The sequence below is a fragment of the Ylistrum balloti genome, unplaced genomic scaffold, assembly GCF_031769215.1.
Source record: "Ylistrum balloti isolate Yb309-2 unplaced genomic scaffold, AGI_CSIRO_Ybal_v1 Utg371510, whole genome shotgun sequence".
NCBI lineage: Eukaryota > Metazoa > Mollusca > Bivalvia > Pectinida > Pectinidae > Ylistrum > Ylistrum balloti.
Window position 1 is genome coordinate 164,686 of NW_026782780.1, and position 25,709 is coordinate 190,394.

Sequence of the window (25,709 nt, forward strand, 5' to 3'; positions counted from 1 at the left end):
AACGAACATCAAACACATCTAACTTTATATCACACAACGGAACCAACAGACAAACTAACGAACATCAAACACTCGGACAACGGAACCAACAGACAAACTAACGAACATCAAACACGTCCAGCTTCATATCACACAACGGAACCAACAGACAAACTTACGAGCATCAAACACGTCCAGCTTCATATCACACAACGGAACCAACAGACAAACTAACGACCATCAAACACGTCCAGCTTCTGATCACACAACGGAACCAATAGACAAACTAACGAGCATCAAACACGTCCAGCTTCATATCACACAAAGAAATAGAACATTTCTCAATGAGATCACGATGGTAAAACCCCCATAATTTTCATCAACCCGCCGCTTTTGAAAATACTGCTATGTTATCAATGAAAATAACACTATTTTCAATGTAAACACCTTTTTTTGTAGTGAAATGATAATCTTATGTTCGAAATTCAATCGGTGGCTATTCATTCTCGGCCCCTCAATCGACTGTCAAGCTTATCGCTATACCACGAGAGATTGGAGGAGTTGGTGGCTATCGTCCCTAGCATATTTTAGATATTCAACGAAATATGTCATATTCAATTAACTTTATCATAAACCTTTTCTTAAAATAAGACGGATAAAGTGAAATATGACCGTGACCTGTTACATGTCTATTTGGTCTTTTCATGTAGGCTTAAGCTTGAGGCCTCTCTGACTGGTATCAAATAAAGTCGCCCCCAAGACAAGTCACCCCATATTATCTCAAGACAGGTCGCCCCCCTTTACATCAAGACAAGTCGCCCCTTCATCAAAAGGAAAATATAATTACTTTGTTGTTTGATGCTATTTTATTTATTCCAATTTAAGGATTATGTACTCATATACAACATACATACACATTTAAACACACCTTAACATGCACATTATCATTATATCACATAAATAACATCAATTATAAATCATATTCAATCATCATATATACACACATCTACAATAATAGTAATACATTTAGAATGATTTAATATACATGGACGCATAATACATATTTTTGGGTGGCGAGTTGTCTTGATATGTAGGGGCGACTTGTCTTACGAGGGGGCGACTTGTCTTATTTAGGATTGGGAGCGACTTGACTTGCATTCCTCTGACTGACCACTCGACTTTCTTCCGGATCTGGCGTGGTTTATTTCATATATTCAACAAAGGTTGTCAATGCCGGAAACTGCATCTGCAAAAATGTAGTAATTTCTCAAAAAATAAAGAAGTGTTTATTCCGAAAGTACACCCAAAGCTTGATGTAGGCACTGCAATATGGCATTATTCCCACTTTGATTAGGATAGCAATTTATTTCATCATAGGGTAAATCTGGTAGATTTTTTAAAATTTTGTAAATGATGGATGTGATGATTTTTCACTTTGTGATCTTATATAGACCTTATTTTTAATTATTTTTTTTCATGAAATTCCGGAAAAATACGAGTTTCATGGGTCTTTAATTATAGTGTTCTCATATGCTCCCCGGAAATTAAAATGTAATCATTTATAAACGAATATTTGTTCTAAATTAAGACTTTTTCTCCCATTTCTCAAGAAAATTTAGTAATAACTGATTTTATAAAAAGTGTATCATACCAAGAAATATATTGTTGAAGTTATCTGAATAACGGTTGCTCCTACTGACCTTGACCTCTCATTTGTTGATATAAGCTCCATGGCAAGGTTTCAAAGATGTAGGTGATCGAGGCAAAAGGAGTTTTTCCAGGATCTTTGTGGTACGTATCGGTGTGATTTTATATCGACTAAAGACAAAAAATACTATAAAATTCATAAGAATAATTTTCAGAATGGATTATCTAAGGATTTCTGTTGGTTTGTCGATTTCGTGTGCCGATTCTGATACTGCTCTCCCGAGATGATTCAGAGATAGCGATTTGATTGGAACCAGATGTGCACGAATTCGACAAACGAGGCCCCCCTCTTTGCTTGTGTTCATATACAAAGTGTATGTGTCAACAATTGTTACCAAGCCGACTTCTTACCACCATACTTCTGATACACACATGTATCACTTCACTAAGTACCTGTAATGACTGTATACTGTACAGTGTTATATTATAGCTATATCATGTTGTATAGAACCACATACTTAGAATTAGATATGTATTTCTGCCCCCTATATTTAAGTCTGTAATAGAACACATATACTCGTATCTGGTATTAACCAACCTGAGTAAAAACCCACAGTCCATTATACATCTTTCCAGACACTTTCAATATTTTACATGTGTTCATGACTATAATCATACTGAAAGTTGGCTGTGTTGTTTATATCAGATAAGTGACTGTGATGCATTTTATAAGATTCGAGGAAAAAAATGTTTTTTTAGTTATAAATGATAAAGATATCGTCAGGGATGTATGATATATATACGTCCCTGATATGGTATATATACATGTGAATCCAAATTGTTTCAAAATGGAAGGAATGTTTCTGAGGCCATGGTAAACTTACTAAAACAGTGAGGAAACGCAATGGTTACTAATGATATCTTTTCTTTATAATGTGATCTATATGAGGGATACATTCCAATTGGGACTCTTGTTTAGTTTTAGGCATGAAGGAAAGGTTTTGCCTCAGGCATATACATTGGGAGGGTGGGGTGTGTGGAAATTTCTGAAACATTCAACTGCATTACTGCATTTAGTATAATGAATATTTGTTTTCCATATAAATTTTTCAAATTTGTTTTCTCATATTCAAGTCAACATTGCATAAAATGCTGTATACATGGTGACAGTTATGTCCAAAACCAGAATGTAAATTGCCGGATTGTTAGATTAAATAATGCTGAAGAAATCCATTCTGCATTTTTTCTAGCTGGATTGCATGATTTCTGGAATACTGATGTTAGAGATTACTTTAATTTAGATAAATATAATAGATCATGGTTATTGATGTATTTCAGATCACTGAGTCACAGATAGATCAGGAACCATGACCAAGAACCTTTTCACCGTTCTTGGTCTCAAGCCAGGAGCAACGGAGGATGAGATCAAAAAGTCCTACCGAAACCTGGCTCGGAAATTTCACCCTGACAAAAACAAGGAACCTGGTGCTGAAGAAAAGTTCAAGGAAATCTCTGCGGCATACGATTATCTAAAAAGTGCTGATCGACGAGAAATGCATGAAAGAGAGGTTAACAAACCAAAAGAGGAACCGAAAAAAACTTTTACTAAAACAAAACCAAGTGGTAGTTATAGCACAACGTTTTCTTATAGTACTGGGAGTGATGATGGTAAGGGATATAGTGGTGCATATTCTAAACCTTCAGGTCGGACATTTACATCACCAGAAGAGGATTTCAATTTCACATTTTTTTCATCCGGCAAAGGGGCAAGAAATTCCAACAACAAAAGTAAAAAGAAAAAAACAAAGAGTAAACCACAGAAACCTTGGAGTCAGGACTGGAACGCTCCGGATGAAGACCTTTTCGGAGATTTTGAGGCTGGCTTTCCAGGATTTGGTTCAAAATCTGGAATGTTTTCCTTCGCTTTTAAATCATTTGTAGATGATCTAGATGCCCATTTCTCAATGTTTTGCTCGAAAAGTCCATTTGAATTTTCATCTTTTCATGGTGGAATGGATGAGTTTGATGACATCTTTACAGGTAGGTTGATGATGTTAGCATGTTACCTCATTTATGAAGTCAGGACTATGAAACTTTTTATTGAAGAAAGATAATTTTATATACACATCTGCATGGATTATAAATAAAGTGTGGTATTTTGTGGCACATAATGAGAAATACAGACCTAGTGTTAAAGTTAAAATGAAAACAAAATGCTTTTATTTTTAGCGGGATTGTATTTTATTAGAATTTAATATTTTTGATTTAAACAAACATTTTAGTGATTCTCTCTTTAGATTAGCAGATTTATTAACATTTTCGTCAATACACAAGTAAATGAAGGGACATTACCTACATAAAAAAATAGCATGTGAAATTTCTCAGTTTGAATTGAAATACTTATTTATGGTATATACAAACATTGATGTCGATGTTGTCTGTGATGTGATATTCATGGTGACAAAAGTCTTTTACGTAATTTAGATTAAGTGATGTTTAAATTGAAAGGAACAGCAGTTTCAATAACATACATACCGTATATGTTTTTGAGGATTGCCATCATGTCAGCAAAGACATTATTGAAATTTTTATCAATCCAAGGGCAATAACTCTTGAAGACGTTTAAAAGTTAAATGACAAATCATGTTGATTACTGTTGTGGTTGGTCTGTATTGAAACATACAAGGAATCCTACTATTGGAACAAACTGGAGAACCCAATGAAAAATGAATGAGGTCAGACAGGTGAAACCATTTATTTTCACATTCACTTGTGTAGTCAAACTCTGGTCCCTTGTGTGAAAGGGGAGTGTGTTAACGCTGTGCCACAGAACCCACCCATGGTATCATGTTACATTTTAGGTGATGTTTTCTGGCATTCAAACAGTTTTAAAAACAAAAGACAGAGGTTGATTAAACGCCCATCAACACAGAAAAAGTTGTTGGAGTGAAAGGTGAATAAAGAGATATGAAAGAGACCACTTACCGTAAACAAAAATGTTTAGAGAAATTAAAATGTTGAATCTCAAATGTTAAAAGATGGACTAATTATTGACAGCCTTCTCTTAACTGAACATTCCACTTGAAGTGATTGACCTAACTAGCTCCTGTATTGTTTGTGATGTTATGTACACTACCCTATATTCTACAGTGTTTCAGCACTGGAAAGTTTAACCATCGTTAGGTAAGCGTGTTGAAGCCTAGTAAAAGCCTTTGTTTTACTCTGGTAGACATTTCAAGAAGATCTTTATCCTTTGCTTGAGAGGGTTTGACACAATGGCTGCTATATTTCCAGATGTGATCGGACTTGATATCCTTTTTAGGTCATCTGACCCAAAGGGTCAAGATGACCTATAGCCATCGTGCTTCGTCCGCCGTCGTGCGCCGTCTGCCGTGCGCCGTGCGTAAACTTTTCATTCAAACAACTTTTTCTCAAATACCAGAAGGTCCAGGGGGCTAATACTTGGCACAGAGGATACTGGCATGGAGCTCTACCAAGTTTGTTCAAATGAATGACCTTGACCCACTTTAAAGGTCACAGGGGTCATATATGTTAAAATCTTTAAACAACTTCTTCTCATTAACCAAAAGGCTCAGAGTGTAGATATTTGGCCTGTGACATGCTGGGATGAAGTGCTACTAAGATTGTTCAAGTGAATGACCTTGAACGTTCAAGGTCACACAAATATGTTAAAATCTTTGACTTCTCCTCAATAACCCTGATATTGTGCCTGTGGCATGCTGGGATGAAGGCTATCACATGGAACAACTTTCAAGGTCACCAAATATGTTAAAATTTTTAAATAACTTCTTCTCAAATACTAGAAGGCCTAGGGGGCTAATACTTGGCCCATAGCATGCTGGCATGGAGCCCTACAAAGTTTGTTCAAATGAATGACCTTGGCCCACTTTCAAGGTCACAGGGGTCAAGTATGTTAAAATATACAAAGGACTTCATCTCAATAAGCAAAAGTCTATGAGTGCCGATATTGGGTCTGTAGCATGCTGGGAGGAAAGGCTACCAAGTTTATTAAAATGAATGACCTCGACCCACTTTCAAGGTCACAGGGGTCAAATATGTTAAAATATACAAACGACTTCTTCTCAACAAGCAAAAGTCCATGAGTGCTGATATTGGGCCTGTAAGATGCTTGGAGGAGAGGCTACCAATTTTGTTCAAATGAATGACCTCAACCCACTTTCTAGGTTTGGCTTGCTTTTTGTCAGATGACCGTTAAGGCCCATGGACCTCTTGTTAATAAATAAAAAACATTAATTTATCAAGGTAAACAAATATTCGGTCTTATCAGGCCTGCTTTACTAATTGCTCTGTTAAAACACGTGAAACGTAAATCAACAAGTTCAATTGCTATTCAATACTAATCCCTAAAAGTTTGTCTTTCAAACATTAAGTTTTCTCACTCTGCTTCATTTTTGTAGTAGTTTCTTTCGAGTGAAGAATCAGTAACTTTTTCACTGACGATTTTCCAAAAGGTTTTGAAAATTTTGCACATTTTCTATACTGTGCACATCATACATCACTTTGTTTTGTCTTTGAATAATGGAGATAATAATTTAGGTAATTTATGTAAGTTTTAAAGAGGAATGGCCCAAAGACACTGCCTTGTGGAATCCGCACCGGGATCCAAAGGAATAACCTCGATCAACTTTGAAAATCATGCATAAGAAAGATATATTTACAGGTTAACAAACATCCAATGTTTCAGTGTTATAAACAATGGTTACCGACGCCAGAAATAGAATTTGTTAATTTTCATGTCGGACTTTATTTCTCACTTAACTATGTTATACAGGTTTACAAACATCATCATGATCACCTTTACAATTTTGAATTCTATATCTCCTTGTCTGGTATCTAAAACATTACTCTGTCACTAAGTCTTGAGTCTCTGTGATGAAAGCATTTCATTTTGTACAAAATTGTGTTTCAAACCTCTATGGTTAACTACTAAACAACTGTTTTTTTATATATATAAGTGCTATATTTGTCAGACAATAATTTTATGTCTGGTATTACCATTAACCCTATAGAACTGTTTATTATCATGAATAACTATTTCAGTCAGCCCTCCCTACCATTGTGTCTATAGAGCTGTCACCATTTCTGTCGGCCCTCCCTACCACTGTGTCTATAGAGCTGTCACTATTTCTGTTGGCCCTCCCTACCACTGTGTCTATAGAGCTGTCACTATTTCTGTCGGCCCTCCCTACCACTGTGTCTATAGAGCTGTCAATGTTTCTGTCGGCCCTCCCTACCACTGTGTCTATAGAGCTGTCACCATTTCTGTCGGCCCTCCCTACCACTGTGTCTATAGAGCTGTCACCATTTCTGTCGGCCCTCCCTACCACTGTGTCTATAGAGCTGTCACCATTTCTGTCGGCCCTCCCTACCACTGTGTCTATAGAGCTGTCACCATTTCTGTCGGCCCTCCCTACCACTGTGTCTATAGAGCTGTCACTATTTCTGTTGGCCCTCCCTACCACTGTGTCTATAGAGCTGTCAATGTTTCTGTAGGCCCTCCCTACCACTGTGTCTATAGAGCTGTCACCATTTCTGTCGGCCATCCCTACCACTGTGTCTATAGAGCTGTCACCATTTCTGTCGGCCCTCCCTACCACTGTGTCTATAGAGCTGTCACCATTTCTGTCGGCCCTCCCTACCACTGTGTCTATAGAGCTGTCACTATTTCTGTTGGCCCTCCCTACCACTGTGTCTATAGAGCTGTCACTATTTCTGTTGGCCCTCCCTACCACTGTGTCTATAGAGCTGTCAATGTTTCTGTCGGCCCTCCCTACCACTGTGTCTATAGAGCTGTCAATGTTTCTGTCGGCCCTCCCTACCACTGTGTCTATAGAGCTGTCACTATTTCTGTTGGCCCTCCCTACCACTGTGTCTATAGAGCTGTCACTATTTCTGTCGGCCCTCCCTACCACTGTGTCTATAGAGCTGTCAATGTTTCTGTCGGCCCTCCCTACCACTGTGTCTATAGAGCTGTCACCATTTCTGTCGGCCCTCCCTACCACTGTGTCTATAGAGCTGTCAATGTTTCTGTCGGCCCTCCCTACCACTGTGTCTATAGAGCTGTCACTATTTCTGTCGGCCCTCCCTACCACTGTGTCTATAGAGCTGTCACCATTTCTGTCGGCCCTCCCTACCACTGTGTCTATAGAGCTGTCACCATTTCTGTCGGCCCTCCCTACCACTGTGTCTATAGAGCTGTCACTATTTCTGTTGGCCCTCCCTACCACTGTGTCTATAGAGCTGTCAATGTTTCTGTCAACCCTCCCTACCACTGTGTCTATAGAGCTGTCAATGTTTCTGTCGGCCCTCCCTACCACTGTGTCTATAGAGCTGTCAATGTTTCTGTCAACCCTCCCTACCACTGTGTCTATAGAGCTGTCACTATTTCTGTTGGCCCTCCCTACCACTGTGTCTATAGAGCTGTCAATGTTTCTGTCGGCCCTCCCTACCTTTGAGTCTATAGATCTGTCAGATTCATAACAGTCCAGACTGTAACATGCCAGACTGCAACTCTGATCATTCTGACCTACATTTTGACCTTTGACCTACATCAAAGAAAAAGTTAGTCTGAGCTCCATTTCCTACATTCCTTGTTACTTGAACTTTTCATACTAGGTGTATGGGTTCATCATGGTGAGGTAATGGAGCATATATCAAAAGTATGTTAAGCTGACCTACATTTTGACCTTTTTGATCTTTGACCCACATCGAAGGAAAGGTTTGTGGAGGCTCTATCTCCTATAGCTACTTTTCGCTGGAATTTCATCCTTTGGGTATGGATAAACATTGGTGAGGCTGTATGTTGGTGAGGAACTGTAATTTGCCGAATTGTCTTTGAGTTCTAAACGGCCAAACCGATAGAGGCCACGTTCTAACAGACCAAATTTGAACAATGTCGAACAATGTATGTCTTTTTTCCTGTTAACCCTGTAGGAAAAGCAAACAAACAGCATAAAAAATCACACAATGTTAAGAAAGAGAAGAAAGAGAAGCGAAACACTGCTCCTGAACACGGTTACAGTGGTGGATTGAACCAAGAATATATGTTTTCCCCGGGACAAACACAACACGCTGAACTATCATCAGACGAGGATGATGAACCAGGATTTAGATTCAGTTCGGATTCAGAAGAAGGTTGGTCTACACCTATATTCTTGACCAAATTTTTTCTGTTTATAGAGGAAAACATTTTACATGTTAAGTACAGGTATTTATTCAATTGAGATAAAATGATACTTTTGGCGGGAAAAAAAGAAGATAAATGAAAATTCATAATAAAAATGGAATTTCGTTTCCTCATTTTAGTACTATATTTAGAATAAAGAATGTTTCTTCAGTATGTTTGAATGCTTCCTCAGTTTACACCTGTTGGAAGGTGATAATTCCTAAATCATGTTTCCAGAAAGTGTGACAGTTGAGAAAACATGAAGGATTAACATAGTGTACAGACACCTTTTATTCCACAGATTACCCCACTGGTAATTTGGTTCACTATTCCAGTCTTTATACAAAATTGTGAATTTGAGTACCAGGATAGTTCATAATTGCACTAATTTAAGAGTGTGTGGGAATCAAGTTTAATATGTATATATGCATGCATGCATGGTGCATCTTGTGTTTACCCAATCTTTTGTTTTAATAAAGAGATTCCTATAAGAGCTTGTTTCCACTTTTGCCCTGGAACATAACGAAATGTCACAGGTCGTCTGATTGGTCACTTTCACGCTAATTGTTTAAGTTGGGCTCAAAAACAACAATAGCATTAAAACCAAAAATTTGCTGTCATTCAAATAAATTGATATAGTGAAATGACTTGTAAAGTTTCTGAAGTCCTAACTTAAAAGATGGTGGCATATTATTTAATAAAAGAATGGATGGATGGAATTTGAAAAAAAAAAAGAAAAAAGATAACAATTAGACAAACATCGCTAACATTTATTCAATGTTTAACATGTAAGGTACACCTTATCTTTAATAGGTTTTTATGCCATAGGATTTATGGAGTCCCAATAATATTTGCAGGGATTTAGTTTACAGGTCTAAAGTCTTTCAAAGTTTTCAAATAGAAGATCATGGAGAAAGAAAGTATGACTATTAATATTTGTATAGAGCATGAAAGTGTACTTTCATCACCTTCAAGCTGTTTCCAATCTCCAGAAGCCACATGACTTGGATGCTTTCCCAGACACCTTGAACATCTCGTTATATTAAGATAATCAAAATGAATGCCAAACACAGGTAAGTTGAATTGCTTGATTTTCCTTAGTCAGTATATTGTATGAATTTTTGCATGATATATTTTTTTCAGTAGTTCAAGGGTTTTGACAATAATATTTCAGTCACAGTGATGTAATCATGTTCTAATTTGTGACTTTCATGAAACAGACCATAATATAAAAGACTGTCATTTTTGTGTATTGTTTATGTTCTAATATGTGACTTTCATGAAACAGACCATAATATACACGACTGCAGTTTTTGTCTATTGTTAATGTTCTAATTTGTGACTTTCATGAAACAGACCGTAATATACCAGATTCTTACTTGTTGTCTGTTGTTAATGTTGTGATTTGTGACTTTCGTGAAACAGATTATAACATACAAATCTGTAAATTTTATCAATCATTACTGTGTATTTTTGAAAAAGTAAATTGTTGAAGAATTAATTTTTCAAAATTTCAATTTCATGAAAATAGATTGCAGATGTAAGACATTTGGTTTAAAGTTCATGTAGTATGCATGGTGAAAAGCATTTATGCAAACGAGTCTATTGTTGTTCATGCTTCGTATAATCAGAAATTCTTATTACCATGAAGATCTTCCCTGAATTTTGTGTAAATCTCTTATTTCTGTACATGTCTGTGTAAACCTCTTAGTTCTGTACATGTCTGTGTAAACCTCTTAGTTCTGTACATGTCTGTGTAAACCTCTTAGTTCTGTACATGTCTGTGTAAACCTCTTAGTTCTGTACATGTCTGTGTAAACCTCTTAGTTCTGTACATGTCTTGGTAAAAGTGAGTATGGAATGAAGAAACAGTAAACAATAATAAACTGCATTGTTTGACCTGTGAATGTTTGTCACTAATACCTCTTTGCAATCTTGATAATATTTTATCATGTTTATTTGAATACCTTTATTTATCCTGTAAAAAGTTCAGGGAACAATACACATCACTCCAAACACAAATTCAGAGGGTGGGCTTATTGCAGGACCTCAAAGTACCTTACACATCACTTCCAACACCAAGTCAGAGGGTGGGCTTACTGCAGGACCACCTCAATGGACTTTACACATCACTTCCAACACAAAGTCAGAGGGTGGGCTTATTACAGGACCTCAAAGTACCTTACACATCACTTCCAACACAAAGTCAGAGGGTGGGCTTATAACAGGACATTGAAATAGCCTTGGCATATGATTTGATTGAATACCAGTATATATGGTGTTCCCCAGGCAATTTCCATCATCTATAGGAGTTACCACTACTAATCATCTCTGTGTTATACCTTGTGATGTTACCATATTTGCTTTTCATTTTCTAGACGGGTGTGGAAGTATTGTGGAATATTGAGGAAATAAGCGTGAAAGAGACGATGTGAAGACGGATGTATTGGCTGTCTTATAAATCACCAGCTGTTTAGTAGCCTCAAGCCTCCAAGAGATGAAGTCAGGATTTTAATAAGATCACATACCAAATGTTCCCATGGAGAAGATGTTTGTTTGGTTGACTATCTTGTCTAAAGAAACACACACTAGCTACTACAGATTAATTGTTGGAACTGTGTTTCCAGTTTGTTTTATCTTTTGGCCGAAATGCAGCCTCTGTAAACACCGCTCCAAAGTAATGATATTGCAAATAAATATATCTAAATGAAATAGACTTTTGTTTTTTGTTTTTGTGATGACTACAGAGGTAACAATGTAGACCTACAGAGGGTAGACCTACAGAGGGTAGACCTACAGAGGTAACAATGTAGACCTACAGAGGGTAGACCTACAGAGGGTAGACCTACAGAGGTAACAATGTAGACCTACAGAGGGTAGACCTACAGAGGGTAGACCTACAGAGGTAACAATGTAGACCTACAGAGGGTAGACCTACAGAGGGTAGACCTACAGAGGTAACAATGTAGACCTACAGAGGTAACAATGTAGACCTACAGAGGTAACAATGTAGACCTACAGAGGTAACAATGTAGACCTACAGAGGTAACAATGTAGACCTACAGAGGTAACAATGTAGACCTACAGAGGGTAGACCTACAGAGGTAACAATGTAGACCTACAGAGGTAACAATGTAGACCTACAGAGGGTAGACCTACAGAGGTAACAATGTAGACCTACAGAGGGTAGACCTACAGAGGGTAGACCTACAGAGGTAACAATGTAGACCTACAGAGGGTAGACCTACAGAGGGTAGACCTACAGAGGTAACAATGTAGACCTACAGAGGTAACAATGTAGACCTACAGAGGGTAGACCTACAGAGGTAACAATGTAGACCTACAGAGGTAACAATGTAGACCTACAGAGGTAACAATGTAGACCTACAGAGGTAACAATGTAGACCTACAGAGGGTAGACCTACAGAGGTAACAATGTAGACCTACAGAGGTAACAATGTAGACCTACAGAGGGTAGACCTACAGAGGTAACAATGTAGACCTACAGAGGTAACAATGTAGACCTACAGAGGTAACAATGTAGACCTACAGAGGTAACAATGTAGACCTACAGAGGGTAGACCTACAGAGGTAACAATGTAGACCTACAGAGGTAACAATGTAGACCTACAGAGGGTAGACCTACAGAGGTAACAATGTAGACCTACAGAGGTAACAATGTAGACCTACAGAGGTAACAATGTAGACCTACAGAGGTAACAATGTAGACCTACAGAGGTAACAATGTAGACCTACAGAGGGTAGACCTACAGAGGTAACAATGTAGACCTACAGAGGTAACAATGTAGACCTACAGAGGGTAGACCTACAGAGGTAACAATGTAGACCTACAGAGGTAACAATGTAGACCTACAGAGGGTAGACCTACAGAGGTAACAATGTAGACCTACAGAGGTAACAATGTAGACCTACAGAGGGTAGACCTACAGAGGTAACAATGTAGACCTACAGAGGTAACAATGTAGACCTACAGAGGTAACAATTTAGACCTACAGAGGTAACAATGTAGACCTACAGAGGTAACAATGTAGACCTACAGAGGTAACAATGTAGACCTACAGAGGGTAGACCTACAGAGGTAACAATGTAGACCTACAGAGGGTAGACCTACAGAGGTAACAATGTAGACCTACAGAGGTAACAATGTAGACCTACAGAGGGTAGACCTACAGAGGTAACAATGTAGACCTACAGAGGGTAGACTTATAGAGGTAACAATTTAGACCTACAGAGGGTAGACCTACAGAGGGTAGACCTACAGAGGTAACAATGTAGACCTACAGAGGTAACAATGTAGACCTACAGAGGGTAGACCTACAGAGGTAACAATGTAGACCTACAGAGGGTAGACCTACAGAGGTAACAATGTAGACCTACAGAGGGTAGACCTACAGAGGTCTATGAACTGTATTTTAGTATAACAGAAGATGATCAGACATTGATGTTTTATTGCAGATGATGGCTATGCGGAACCAAGATTCAGATGTTCATTTTGTGGGAAGCGTTTGACACTTGAGGCATTAGTAAGTAATAGTACATGTAGGGTTGGTACCATTTAATCATGATTTATAATGATTGTAACTAAGGTGAAGGCTGTTGAATATAAAAGTCTGTCCCGTACATGGTAGAGGGATGTTTGTAACACTGAATAAATACAAAGTTTACAGTTGACTGTTCTAGTTTCTTACCACACCTGTTGTTAATCATATTTAGAGGTAAAAGAAATCAAATTTAATTTACATATATTTTAATGATGTTATGAAACTTTTTTTTTCTCTAATGTTATGTAATTGATATGAAATGATGTATGAATTTGTTTGTTTCTGTTTTATGTCATGTTCATAATGTAACGAAGGAGAAAAATAAATAAAATAAAAAAAAAAATGTTCTCCAAATCCAAACTTGGAGCATATCAACATTTCTATAAATTGATATAATTTTGCAGGATTGCTGAATTATCCCTGACATAGAGACCCACAGTCCCTCTGGTTTGATCTCTGGGCTTGGGGTTTGTTAATTTGTAGTAAACCACAGTATTTCATCCACAGAATACTCACGAACCAGCGTGTGAGCGCCGACAGAGACACAGCCAGTTTGATGATAGTGATCCCTTCGGGGCTCATTATCCAAAGCCAAAAGGTGAACATTGGCGTGATACACATGAAAATTTACTGAAGAACATTCGTCGAGCCAGACGAGCAGCAAAAATGACAAGAGATGACAGTGATCTCGGTATGTTTCAATATTATCAAAACCAAACTAATCCAGGTTTAAAAATCTAGGCTTTCTGTACTTAAAGTATATAGCTCTGTATTCATTACTTATCAAATATTTATATTGTGATGGTAACATATTTATCATCAATTTGTCAAAATTGTCCGATATATGGTAGATGAGCTTGACTTTGAAGGGACTGACTTCCAGGAGAACAACTGTTATCACCATTCACAAACTTCTGCTTGATTGAAATGTTTAAACAGGAAAAACCTCAGATGAATGTTCTAGTCAGCCTTAAGATGGGGGCATTTGGCTGCCACTGATTCTTGTGTGAAATAAATTCATTGAATGCAAAAAATATAGAAAGAACATATAAGATCCTGTTGTAGAGATATTTGGTCCTCACAAGGACATGTAAGTTCCTTTATACAAAAAATTGATTGCTCTTTATTTCTGTTGTGGTTGGTCATTCAGTCCTGTGGAGTGTAGATATTGTGGACGGTCATTCAGTCCTATATGATATTGTGGACGGTCATTCAGTCCTTTATGTTTGTGTAGGTCCTGTGGAGTGTAGATATTGTGGATGGTCATTCAGTCCTGTATGTTTGTGTAAGTCTTGCGGAGTGTAGATATTGTGGACGGTCATTCAGTCCTGTATGTTTGTGTAGGTCCTGTGGAGTGTAGATATTGTGGACGGTCATTCAGTCCTGTATGTTTGTGTAGGTCCTGTGGAGTGTAGATATTGTGGACGGTCATTCAGTCCTGTATGTTTGTGTAAGTCTTGCGGAGTGTAGATATTGTGGACGGTCATTCAGTCCTGTATGTTTGTGTAGGTCCTGTGGAGTGTAGATATTGTGGACGGTCATTCAGTCCTGTATGTTTGTGTAGGTCCTGTGGAGTGTAGATATTGTGGACGGTCATTCAGTCCTGTATGTTTGTGTAGGTCCTGTGGAGTGTAGATATTGTGGACGGTCATTCAGTCCTGTATGTTTGTGTAGGTCCTGTGGAGTGTAGATATTGTGGACGGTCATTCAGTAAGTCAGCAGCTGACCATCACATCCCTTTCTGTGAGAAGTGGACAAAGGATCATGGAACACCCCTCAATCCCCAGAACAGATCGAGTGGCAGGGGTACAAACAGTAAACAGGAACGTGCTAAAGAGGTCAGTATGTGGATGTCCTGTAACAGTAGATTTTTGTGGTCTTGTCTAAAGCCTGTCACCAAAAAAATAATGTTTAATTGGTTATGTTCACAAGTAAAAAAATTTCTTGGTTTCCTTTCAAAACAATTAAATTATACTTTTAACGAATTTAAGTTTCATGATTGGAATGTAAAATGACTTCCAATATATACTTCACTTCACAGTGTAAATTTTTGTGATCTCGTTAGTGTACCACAAAATTGTGAAAATATTATCCACATGATAATAACCAGCTGTTTGACATGATCATTTTATCTTATACTTTACTTCTTTTTTTTTTTAATTTATTCTGTGATTTAAAGTGAAAAATTAGAACACTTTAAAAAAATAATTCAGGTATAAGGCAGAAAACAACCTAATTGCTTTTGAAGGTACTTGGTTTTTAGGTCGCCTGAGGCGAAGGCCTATTGCCATCATGATTTGTCTGTTGTCGTGCGTCGTGTGCCGTTAACTTTTCACATATTCGACTTCTTCTCAAGAACCACTGAATGGATTTTGACCAAACTTGGCACAAAGCATCCCCATGGGAAGCCGCTTCAAGTTTGCGAAGAAATAGGGCGTGGCCCCAATAGGGGCTGCAGGAGGGGGGAAAAGGGGGTAAAATAAGGTAAATCTTTAAAAATCTTCTTCTCATGAACCAGCTGTCAAATTAAGTTCCTATTTGATATTTAGGGTCCTTATGGCATGGTCTACAAAGTTTGGGAATGAAAAAAAAATCGGGTCAAAAACGGCCCCACTAGGGGGTGCTCAAAAGGGTCAAAAATTCAACTTTGACCAATTTCAACCAAATTTGGTAGAAAGCATTCCTTAGTGAAGGATATATGAAATTATGTTGAAAAAAGTGATTATGTCCCCTTTGGGGCCCATAAGGGGTGTAAAAGGGGCCATATGTAAAAACCTTCTTTAAATCACTTCTTCTCAAGAACGATTGGATGCATTTTGACCAAACTTGGCACAAAGCATCCACATGGGAAGCTGCTTCAAGTTTGCGAAGAAAAAGGGTGTGGCCCCAATACGGGCCCCAGGAGGGGGGAAAAGGGGAAACTTGATACGAATGTTCTACACAAGGTCCTAGCAAGCGTTTTAACTTTTTGGGGCGATTTAAAATCCAAGATGGCCACCCTGGCCTCTGTTTGGCTAAGACATTATGGACTTCCTCTCAAGAACCATTGGGTGGGTCATGTTCAAACTTGGTACAGATGTTTTACACATGGTCCTGCACAAGTGTTGTTACATTTTTGCAACATTTTAAAATCCCCAGATTATTGACATATATTCCTCAGGTTACCGTTAAGGCCCCTTGGGCCTCTTGTTATGAAATAAATTATAAAAAATAATTTGAGGAAAAATGATTTCATGAGTTAAGCTCTTGTTGTAATCATATTGTATATTTAATGGAAGCTTCAAGCTTGTTTTCCCATTCTATATATATATATATGTATGTATGTGTGTATGTGTGTATGTGTAATTTTGTCAACTATTATATAAAAATATATTGTTTAAACTAACTAAACTTACGTATTGTTGTTAAAATTTTTGCTGTATTCGTGATCATATAAGAGCACCAAATGGAATACACAGGAAAATGTTTTACAGAAAATGAAAATATTGGAAATTGTTAGTTATCACAGGGACTGTTATATACATCCCTGGTTATCATACCAGTGTAGGAAGATACTGTATAGACATGCTGAAATACCTGTGAACATTACCCACACTGGACAAATGTGATATATTAGTTGTGGGTTATGAATTAGCTAAACAGTTACAGTATATGTTTCTCTTATCTCCCTTTATTCTTTAGTTCCAGATTTCCACAATTTTTTCTCTAAATCGATACAAACTGCATCTTTGGTATAACTGTTTAATTTTGTGCGGTTGTAAAAATCTGGACTTGTCATTAGTACAGGTGTAACAGATAATTTTTAATATTTTCATTCACAAATGTTTACTTGGTGTTTAATTTTACGTTACTGTTGTTATTGGTTACGAACATAGCAAAAATCAATCCCTCATGAATTCGAGTTCGAGTATTTCTGTTACTATGACGACTATAATGTGACCAAGAAATACCAGAGTTTGAAATGATTCTGTAAAATGATAGAATATGGCAGATACGTAGACATTCTGGAGGACTAATAAACTGTAAATTCTTCAATATTTTCCTAATTTTTATTTTTATATTTTTTTCGCTGTGTACAGTATTCCCGTTCCGTCCCCAAACCAAAATGTCGAACCGATACACAATACACAGGTGCTTCACCCCGATCTGACTGGAGCAAGACTAGCTTTCCAGATGTTAATACAGGACAAAGGAGAGAGACCATGGGTAAGTTTTGTAAAATGATATAACTTACCTGAAGCATGCTGGGAAAAAATGCTATTAAGAGATACAACCCCAATAAGAGCGATTTTTTTTCCCCTAACAACACGATTGATCCATATTTTCTGTAAAATTTTTATGCATTTTATGAAAGTAACGATAATTTCCAACCGGCTTTAAATTTTGTTCTCACTTTCAACAAACAATTGATTCAGGTGTTTTTAGTATTTGACCTCTGTGCACTTGATTATGGGTCAAGGTCATTTCTCTTTAAATACTAGGTCAGGGTTATTCCCAGCAGACCTATTAGTCATTGGCCAATCAGAAGGTATTGTTTCAGTTTTACAAACATTGACCTCTGTGACTTTGACTATGGATTAGATGTGCTAAAAAACTAAACATGAATAACATCAAACTTACGACAAGAATTTAAGACCAGTAAAGATTTAGTATAATTTGCATATACCCCTGGTACTGTATTTTACCTGCAGCAAGACTAGGGGTGGGGCAACATATTACTCCTTAGTCAGGCAGTGTGCTTGTTACAAAACTTGAAGCCCAGGGTGCCAACAACATTACCCCTTAATCACAGTCACATGGTGTGTTTATTACATTACAATAAGCCCGGGGAGGGGGGGACAGGTGTGCTTGTTAGAGAACTGAATAAGCTCAAGGAGGCAAACACATTGCCTGTTACTAAAGGTCAGGAATAGGCTTATTTCATCCTTTTGCTCTCTACATCCCAGGAACTTGTCCTGGCAAAATCAAAGGCACAAGCGAAGTAATTTCATTGGTCCCAGGAGAAAAAAACTGACCTATCACAGGCCGATGCACTTCATTTGAAGTTTACAAAGGAGCGACGCCCAATTACAAAGCCATTACAATATACCGTTATGTGGTCCGTGGATTTGTTTGATGTTGATCAAAGGATCAAGTCTTTCATATTGTGCACAAGATCTGCATGTAAATTATTAACCCTGTAACATTCAGTAATATTTAGTGACTGCAATGTTTATTGTAGATGAGCCATATGTCTTCAGCGGTACAGGACTGAGCTCGCCACGCTCGAATAAACCACCTCACCAAGCAAGGACGAGGACACCAAAATTCCATGCCACCTCTCCTAAGGAAGAGTAAGTTCTGAAAGGATTAGAATTTGAAATCATCACTGACTCTGTTATCTTTAAAGGTGTCTAGAATATTACTCGCCTTTCACCTTGACATCTGGGGTTTAATTCTCAGAACAGATATGAAAAGGTATGAGGTACTCAGGTACTCAGGTACTCGGGTACTCAGGTACTCAGGTCTCATTCCACAGAAATACCCATCGCATGCTTCCATCCAGGCTATGAAGAATTATTTTTTTCGCAAAATTTGATAAAATTTATATTAATATTGTATTAATTATGCTTCTCAAAACATCTTGATAAATTGTCTGGTTTCCTCATTGTCCCCGTTTCAGATGCTTGTCTGTACTTCTTGAAGGTAGCAAGGATATAAAAATTCCATAGGTACAAGCATGTATAATGTTAAAATGACACATTTTTATCAAATATAAAATTGAAATTTTAAGTTTGGATATTTTAACTTTTGACTCTCAGTTAATTATTTTAAGCTATATGAAGAGTGACAGATGATTGTTGTGTACAACTTTCTGTTTTGTACATTCTCCCAGGGTCAAGGCCACATAAAGTTCAAAGGTCAATTCATTATTCAAGCTCTTCAAGCAACTTATTTAAAATTTTACATATTCATGCTGACTTGAAAACTATGAAAAAACTTAATTAATCTTAATCAACGGTTTCGAAATTAAATATCGGTATGTATCTTAGTGCATTTTGTGAGCACAATTCATGAATGAAATTGAATGCCTAGAAAATTGCTTTTTTTTCAAAAACTACAAAATTTGAGACAGATGAAAATACGTGTTAAAGAATGTTGAATACATTGAATATCTGAAGCTATTTTATGTCATTACAGTATAAAGTTCCCTGATCCTAAAGGACCTACCAGTTATACTCGAGTGCACATGGAACGCAAGCCAGCAACCAACGTTCGATTTTCGACGTGATAGTCTCTGGAGTATCGATAATCTAGACATTTGTCCTGTTGGATATTTCCGGACTTTGGAAAGTTATGTCACCTAGAGAATACACCTTGATATTGTTATATTTGTCTCCTTGGAAACAAACTGTTGACATGGAAACAGTATTTATTGCTTCATTAACTTATTATATAAAAATCTGCTTTATTATTGCAGCAATTTCCGATAACATTTCAATGTTTACATTGAAACCTTTAATATGTCATGGCTGTCTTCTCTGTACTCTCCGACGCCATCACAAGTTAACAAGTTGTGCTGTAAAACATTTTTTTCTTTATGATGTTTTGTGATAATATTAAATTCATACATTTTTAGAGAAAAATTGTCTTCTGGTTTTACTTCAGCCTGATAAAGATATGTCTGTCAGAAAATAATATCTGAATCTATCACAATAGAGCTTGCATTCTCTTCTTTGATTTTATTGGGCAAACTCTAGGACCTGAAGAACTATTTTTCCCAGCAAAGGACCAAGGAAAATCTACATGTTAAGTTAGAGTATGGTTGATCCTGTACTTCCCAAGAAATAGCAACAACAATCTATAAATGTTAAAATCCAAGATGGCCACCTGTCTGCCATCTTGTTTTTCTGATCAGTCCCAAAATACATGACATATAACCAGGGACCAAAGGGAATCTATATTCAAATCTTGAGATGGATATATCCTGTGATGGCAATAACAGAAAAGTTCAAGGACAGCCCTACAACTAATGAACTATTGAGGATTGAAACAACTCTCTAAATAGACTGATGAACATGTGTATCACATAATGATAATGATGGATCAAATTTTTTGTTATTTTACCATAAGAGAGGCAAAAAGGTGCATTTTTTACTTCAGTCATGAAGCAGTATATGGTTGTTGATTTTAAGGTATCTGACTTTTCACAATGTTATTCCCTCTCCTCAAATATCAAATAATAGACCCCCCCCATGAAGAATCACAACTTGAACAGCATATTCGACCTTCACCTTTTTTACATGATACGAACATTATGTTATGTTTTAATTTTGGGTGGTTGGATGACGTCCAAAGTTTGATTCCCTGAAACAGTCTGGGGATCACCTGCCCAACCACATGGGTTTTCCCCGGGCACATCGGTTTCCTCCAATATTATCAATCCGGACCAACTAGAGTGATTAATGTAAGATGGCAAAACATGTTTTGCAATCGCAGTGAACCAATCTACTATAATTTGATCGCTCTGTATGTTATTGATAACCGAGACCTCAAAGACTGAAGTAACAATGATCGCTCTGTATGTTATTGATAACCGAGACCTCAAAGACTGAAGTAACAATGATCGCTCTGTATGTTATTGATAACCGAGACCTCAAAGACTGAAGTAACAATGACGCTCTGTATGTTATTGATAACCGAGACCTCAAAGGCTGAAGTAACAATGATCGCTCTGTATGTTATTGATAACCGAGACCTCAAAGACTGAAGTAACAATGATTGCTCTGTATGTTATCGATAACCGAGACCTCAAAGACTGAAGTAACAATGATCCTGTGTATGTTATTGATAACCGAGACCTCAAAGACTGAAGTAACAATGATTGCTCTGTATGTTATTGATAACCGAGACCCAAAAGACTGAAGTAACAATGATCGCTCTGTATGTTATTGATAACCGAGACCTGAAAGGCTTAAGTAACACTGATCCTGTGTATGTTATTGATAACCAAGACCTCAAAGACTGAAGTAACAATGATTGCTCTGTATGTTATTGATAATCGAGACCTCAAAGGCTAAAGTAACAATGATCCTGTGTATGTTATTGATAACCGAGACCTCAAAGACTGAAGTAACAATGATTGCTCTGTATGTTATTGATAACCGAGACCCAAAAGACTGAAGTAACAATGATCGCTCTGTATGTTATTGATAACCGAGACCTGAAAGGCTGAAGTAACACTGACCCTGTGTATGTTATTGATAACCGAGACCCGAACGGCTGAAGTAACAATGATCCTGTGTATGTTATTGATAACCGAGACCCGAACGGCTGAAGTAACAATGATCCTGTGTACCGTATTTATTCCAATAAACGCCCCGGGGGCATGAAATTTTTCAGACGGGGCGATTGATAGAACACAAAATTTCATAATTTGTTGGTCGTGACATGCCATGGCTGCCACTTAAAAACATTGTTGAACAAACTAACGAATTACTCTGCAAAGAATGCATTTGAAAATTGCAGTATTTCCAACATCGTTGTAGCTTTAAACATTGTTGTCAATTGCATTCTGATAACCTGAATTCTTGTAAGAAATGACACGATGTCAATCATGTCAGCTTCAGTCAAAAACGTACAATGTTCATCATCGCTTGTAGGCCCAGTTTGCATAACAAAATAAAAAAACACAGCGGTATATAAGCCAGTCTGTTTCTTAATAAATCCCACATACCTGATAAAAATGTCTGGGACAAAATGGAACTACGAAACTGCTTTCAAGCTTAAAGTAATCGCCTCCGCAGAGGAGAAGGGTAAACATGCCGAAAGTGTTTCGTGTTGACAGAAAACGAGTGCGGGACTGGTGTCAAAACAAAGAAAAATTTTAAAATCTTTCTAAAACATCTAAACGCTGTAAAGGAGGTAAGAGGCATGTCAGATATGAAGATATTGACAAAAATCTATATGGATGGTTTTCTAAATTCAAAAAGAGACATAACATTTCGTTCAGGCGATCTACGCATGTGGCACAACATGAAGTTTCATTAATTGATGATTGTATTGACAGTTTTTTTAATTTCGTGTTAAGAATGCATTGGCTACGAGAATACCCTGATAGCCATATCGCTAACATGGACGAAACCCCGGTGTGGTTTGACATGCCAGGAAAAACGACATTGGCAATAAAGGGGGAAAAGGAGGTCAGAGTTTACAGTACTGGCCATGAAAAACAAAAAATAACGGTGACACTGGCAGCATATGCCGATGGGACTAAAATCCCCCCCCCCCCTTGTGCACATGCCAGGCATTCGTCCCCTTCCGAAAGATGACATACCAAGTGGTATTGTGGTATACATGTGCGGGGCCAGACAAAAATCCTGGGCAAACGAGGACAGTATAAAATTTTGGTTAAAAAAACTCTGGGGTGTGAATAATACAGCTAGGCGGTTATTAGTATGGGACGCTTTCCGTGGTCATCTTACTGAAGATGTAAAAAAAACGCTGGTTCGTCAAAAATATAATTCAGACATCTGTGTTATACCCGGAGGATGTACATGTAAGCTACAGCCAGCCGATGTGTCGTGGAATAAACCCTTCAAACAAAAACTTGGAGAGTTGTATGACGAATGGTGTTTCAGTGGCCCCATTGAGAAAACCAAAGCAGGGAATCGTAAAGCCCCATCTAAAGCTGTAATGTTGTCTTGGGTCAAGACAGCATGGGATAGCATTAGCCCGGACACAATCAGAAGATCGTACAAAAAATGTGGTATCACAAATTAGCTGGACGGTAGCGAGGATCATATTTTCCAGCATGATTCTGACGATGAGAAATTCCAGGGGTTTAGTGAAAAGGATGTCCAAGCTGCAGATGATGTTTTGCAAATTTAATGGGTGATGTGAACGCGCCTTCTATTCCACAAATAGAACTGAGTGAAAGCGAGACTGACGAAAGTGAAAGTGAAGACAGTAGTTCGTACGGCAGTCCCGGCCGTTAGGCCTGCAGTATATTGAAATGAACTGTGGATTAAATTGATATTACTTGTGTACATGTCGTGACAGTGTAATTTTCTTGTGCCAAAATTCATTTGTTCATGTTCATGAATATCAGGAATTTAAAATTTATTAAAAGGTAAGCTTTGTAACCGGACTCCTGAGTTGTTGAAATTTACTGAGAAAACAGGTGGGGGGCGTTTATTAGAGACGGGGCGTTTATTGGAATATATACGATATGTTATTGATAACCGAGGACTGAAAGGCTGAAGTAACAACGATCGCTCTGGATGTTATTGATAACCGAGGCCTGAAAGGCTGAAGTAACAACGATCGCTCTGGATGTTATTGATAACCGAGACCTGAAAGGCTGAAGTAACAACGATCGCTCTGGATGTTATTGATAACCGAGACCTGAAAGGCTGAAGTAACAACGATCGCTCTGGATGTTATTGATAACCGAGACCTGAAAGGCTGAAGTAACAACGATCGCTCTGTATGTTATTGATAACCGAGACCTGAAAGGCTGAAGTAACAACGATCGCTCTGGATGTTATTGATAACTGAGACCTCAAAGACTGAAGTAACAACGATCGCTCTGGATGTTATTGATAACAACAACGATCGCTCTGGATGTTATTGATAACCGAGACCTGAAAGGCTGAAGTAACAACGATCGCTCTGGATGTCATTGATAACCGAGGCCTGAAAGGCTGAAGTAACAACGATCGCTCTGGATGTCATTGATAACCGAGGCCTGAAAGGCTGAAGTAACAATGATCGCTCTGGATGTCATTGATAACCGAGGCCTGAAAGGCTGAAGTAACAACGATCGCTCTGGATGTCATTGATAACCGAGACCTGAAAGGCTGAAGTAACAACGATCGCTCTGGATGTCATTGATAACCGAGGCCTGAAAGGCTGAAGTAACACTGATCCTGTGTATGTTATTGATAACCGCTGAAAGGCTGAAGTAACATGTCCTGTGTATGTTATTGATAACCGAGACCTGAAAGGCTGAAGTACACTGATCCTGTGTATGTTATTGATAACCGAGACCTGAAAGGCTGAAGTAACACTGATCCTGTGTATGTTATTGATAACCGAGACCTCAAAGGCTGAAGTAACACTGATCCTGTGTATGTTATTGATAACCGAGACCTGAAAGGCTGAAGTAACACTGATCCTGTGTATGTTATTGATAACCGAGACCTGAAAGGCTGAAGTAACACTGATCCTGTGTATGTTATTGATAACCGAGACCTGAAAGGCTGAAGTAACACTGATCCTGTGTATGTTATTGATAACCGAGGCCTGAAAGGCTGAAGTAACACTGATCCTGTGTATGTTATTGATAACCGAGACCTGAAAGGCTGAAGTAACACTGATCCTGTGTATGTTATTGATAACCGAGACCTGAAAGGCTGAAGTAACACTGATCCTGTGTATGTTATTGATAACCGAGACCTGAAAGGCTGAAGTAACACTGATCCTGTGTATGTTATTGATAACCGAGGCCTGAAAGGCTGAAGTAACAATGATCGCTCTGGATGTCATTGATAACCGAGACCTGAAAGGCTGAAGTAACACTGATCCTGTGTATGTTATTGATAACCGAGACCTGAAAGGCTGAAGTAACACTGATCCTGTGTATGTTATTGATAACCGAGACCTGAAAGGCTGAAGTAACACTGATCCTGTGTATGTTATTGATAACCGAGACCTGAAAGGCTGAAGTAACACTGATCCTGTGTATGTTATTGATAACCGAGACCTGAAAGGCTGAAGTAACACTGATCCTGTGTATGTTATTGATAACCGAGACCTGAAAGGCTGAAGTAACACTGATCCTGTGTATGTTATTGATAACCGAGACCTGAAAGGCTGAAGTAACACTGATCCTGTGTATGTTATTGATAACCGAGACCTGAAAGGCTGAAGTAACACTGATCCTGTGTATGTTATTGATAACCGAGACCTGAAAGGCTGAAGTAACACTGATCCTGTGTATGTTATTGATAACCGAGACCTGAAAGGCTGAAGTAACACTGATCCTGTGTATGTTATTGATAACCGAGACCTGAAAGGCTGAAGTAACACTGATCCTGTGTATGTTATTGATAACCGAGACCTGAAAGGCTGAAGTAACACTGATCCTGTGTATGTTATTGATAACCGAGACCTGAAAGGCTGAAGTAACACTGATCCTGTGTATGTTATTGATAACCGAGACCTGAAAGGCTGAAGTAACACTGATCCTGTGTATGTTATTGATAACCGAGACCTGAAAGGCTGAAGTAACACTGATCCTGTGTATGTTATTGATAACCGAGACCTGAAAG

The 25,709-nt window shown here is 38.0% G+C and overlaps 1 protein-coding gene across 2 annotated transcripts; it reads left to right on the forward strand.

Moving 5' to 3' along the window:
• The first annotated feature begins 1,685 nt into the window (after positions 1-1,685).
• Positions 1,686-20,021, forward strand: LOC132562783 (uncharacterized). 2 transcript variants are annotated; one of them, XM_060227552.1, is made up of 9 exons: positions 1,686-1,770; positions 2,965-3,666; positions 8,602-8,802; positions 13,310-13,377; positions 13,903-14,086; positions 15,070-15,233; positions 17,475-17,601; positions 18,617-18,728; positions 19,576-20,021. In XM_060227552.1, exons 2-9 carry the CDS (start codon positions 2,994-2,996, stop codon positions 19,664-19,666), a joined length of 1,620 nt encoding a protein of 539 aa, XP_060083535.1. In that variant the 5' UTR covers positions 1,686-1,770; positions 2,965-2,993; the 3' UTR covers positions 19,667-20,021. The 2 variants fall into 2 exon arrangements, with proteins under 2 accessions (XP_060083535.1, XP_060083536.1); XM_060227553.1 differs by lacking the exon at positions 8,602-8,802.
• The last annotated feature ends 5,688 nt before the right edge of the window (positions 20,022-25,709 follow it).

What these genes read in the sequence shown, in the direction of transcription:
- LOC132562783 (XM_060227552.1), top strand. Translation starts at nt 2,994, where the DNA reads ATGACCAAGAACCTTTTCACCGTTCTTGGTCTCAAGCCAGGAGCAACG. An exon ending in GTTTGACACTTGAGGCATTA is followed by an intron (nt 13,378 to 13,902) that starts GTAAGTAATAGT and finishes TTTCATCCACAG; the next exon opens with AATACTCACGAACCAGCGTG. An exon ending in GCCACCTCTCCTAAGGAAGA is followed by an intron (nt 18,729 to 19,575) that starts GTAAGTTCTGAA and finishes ATGTCATTACAG; the next exon opens with TATAAAGTTCCCTGATCCTA.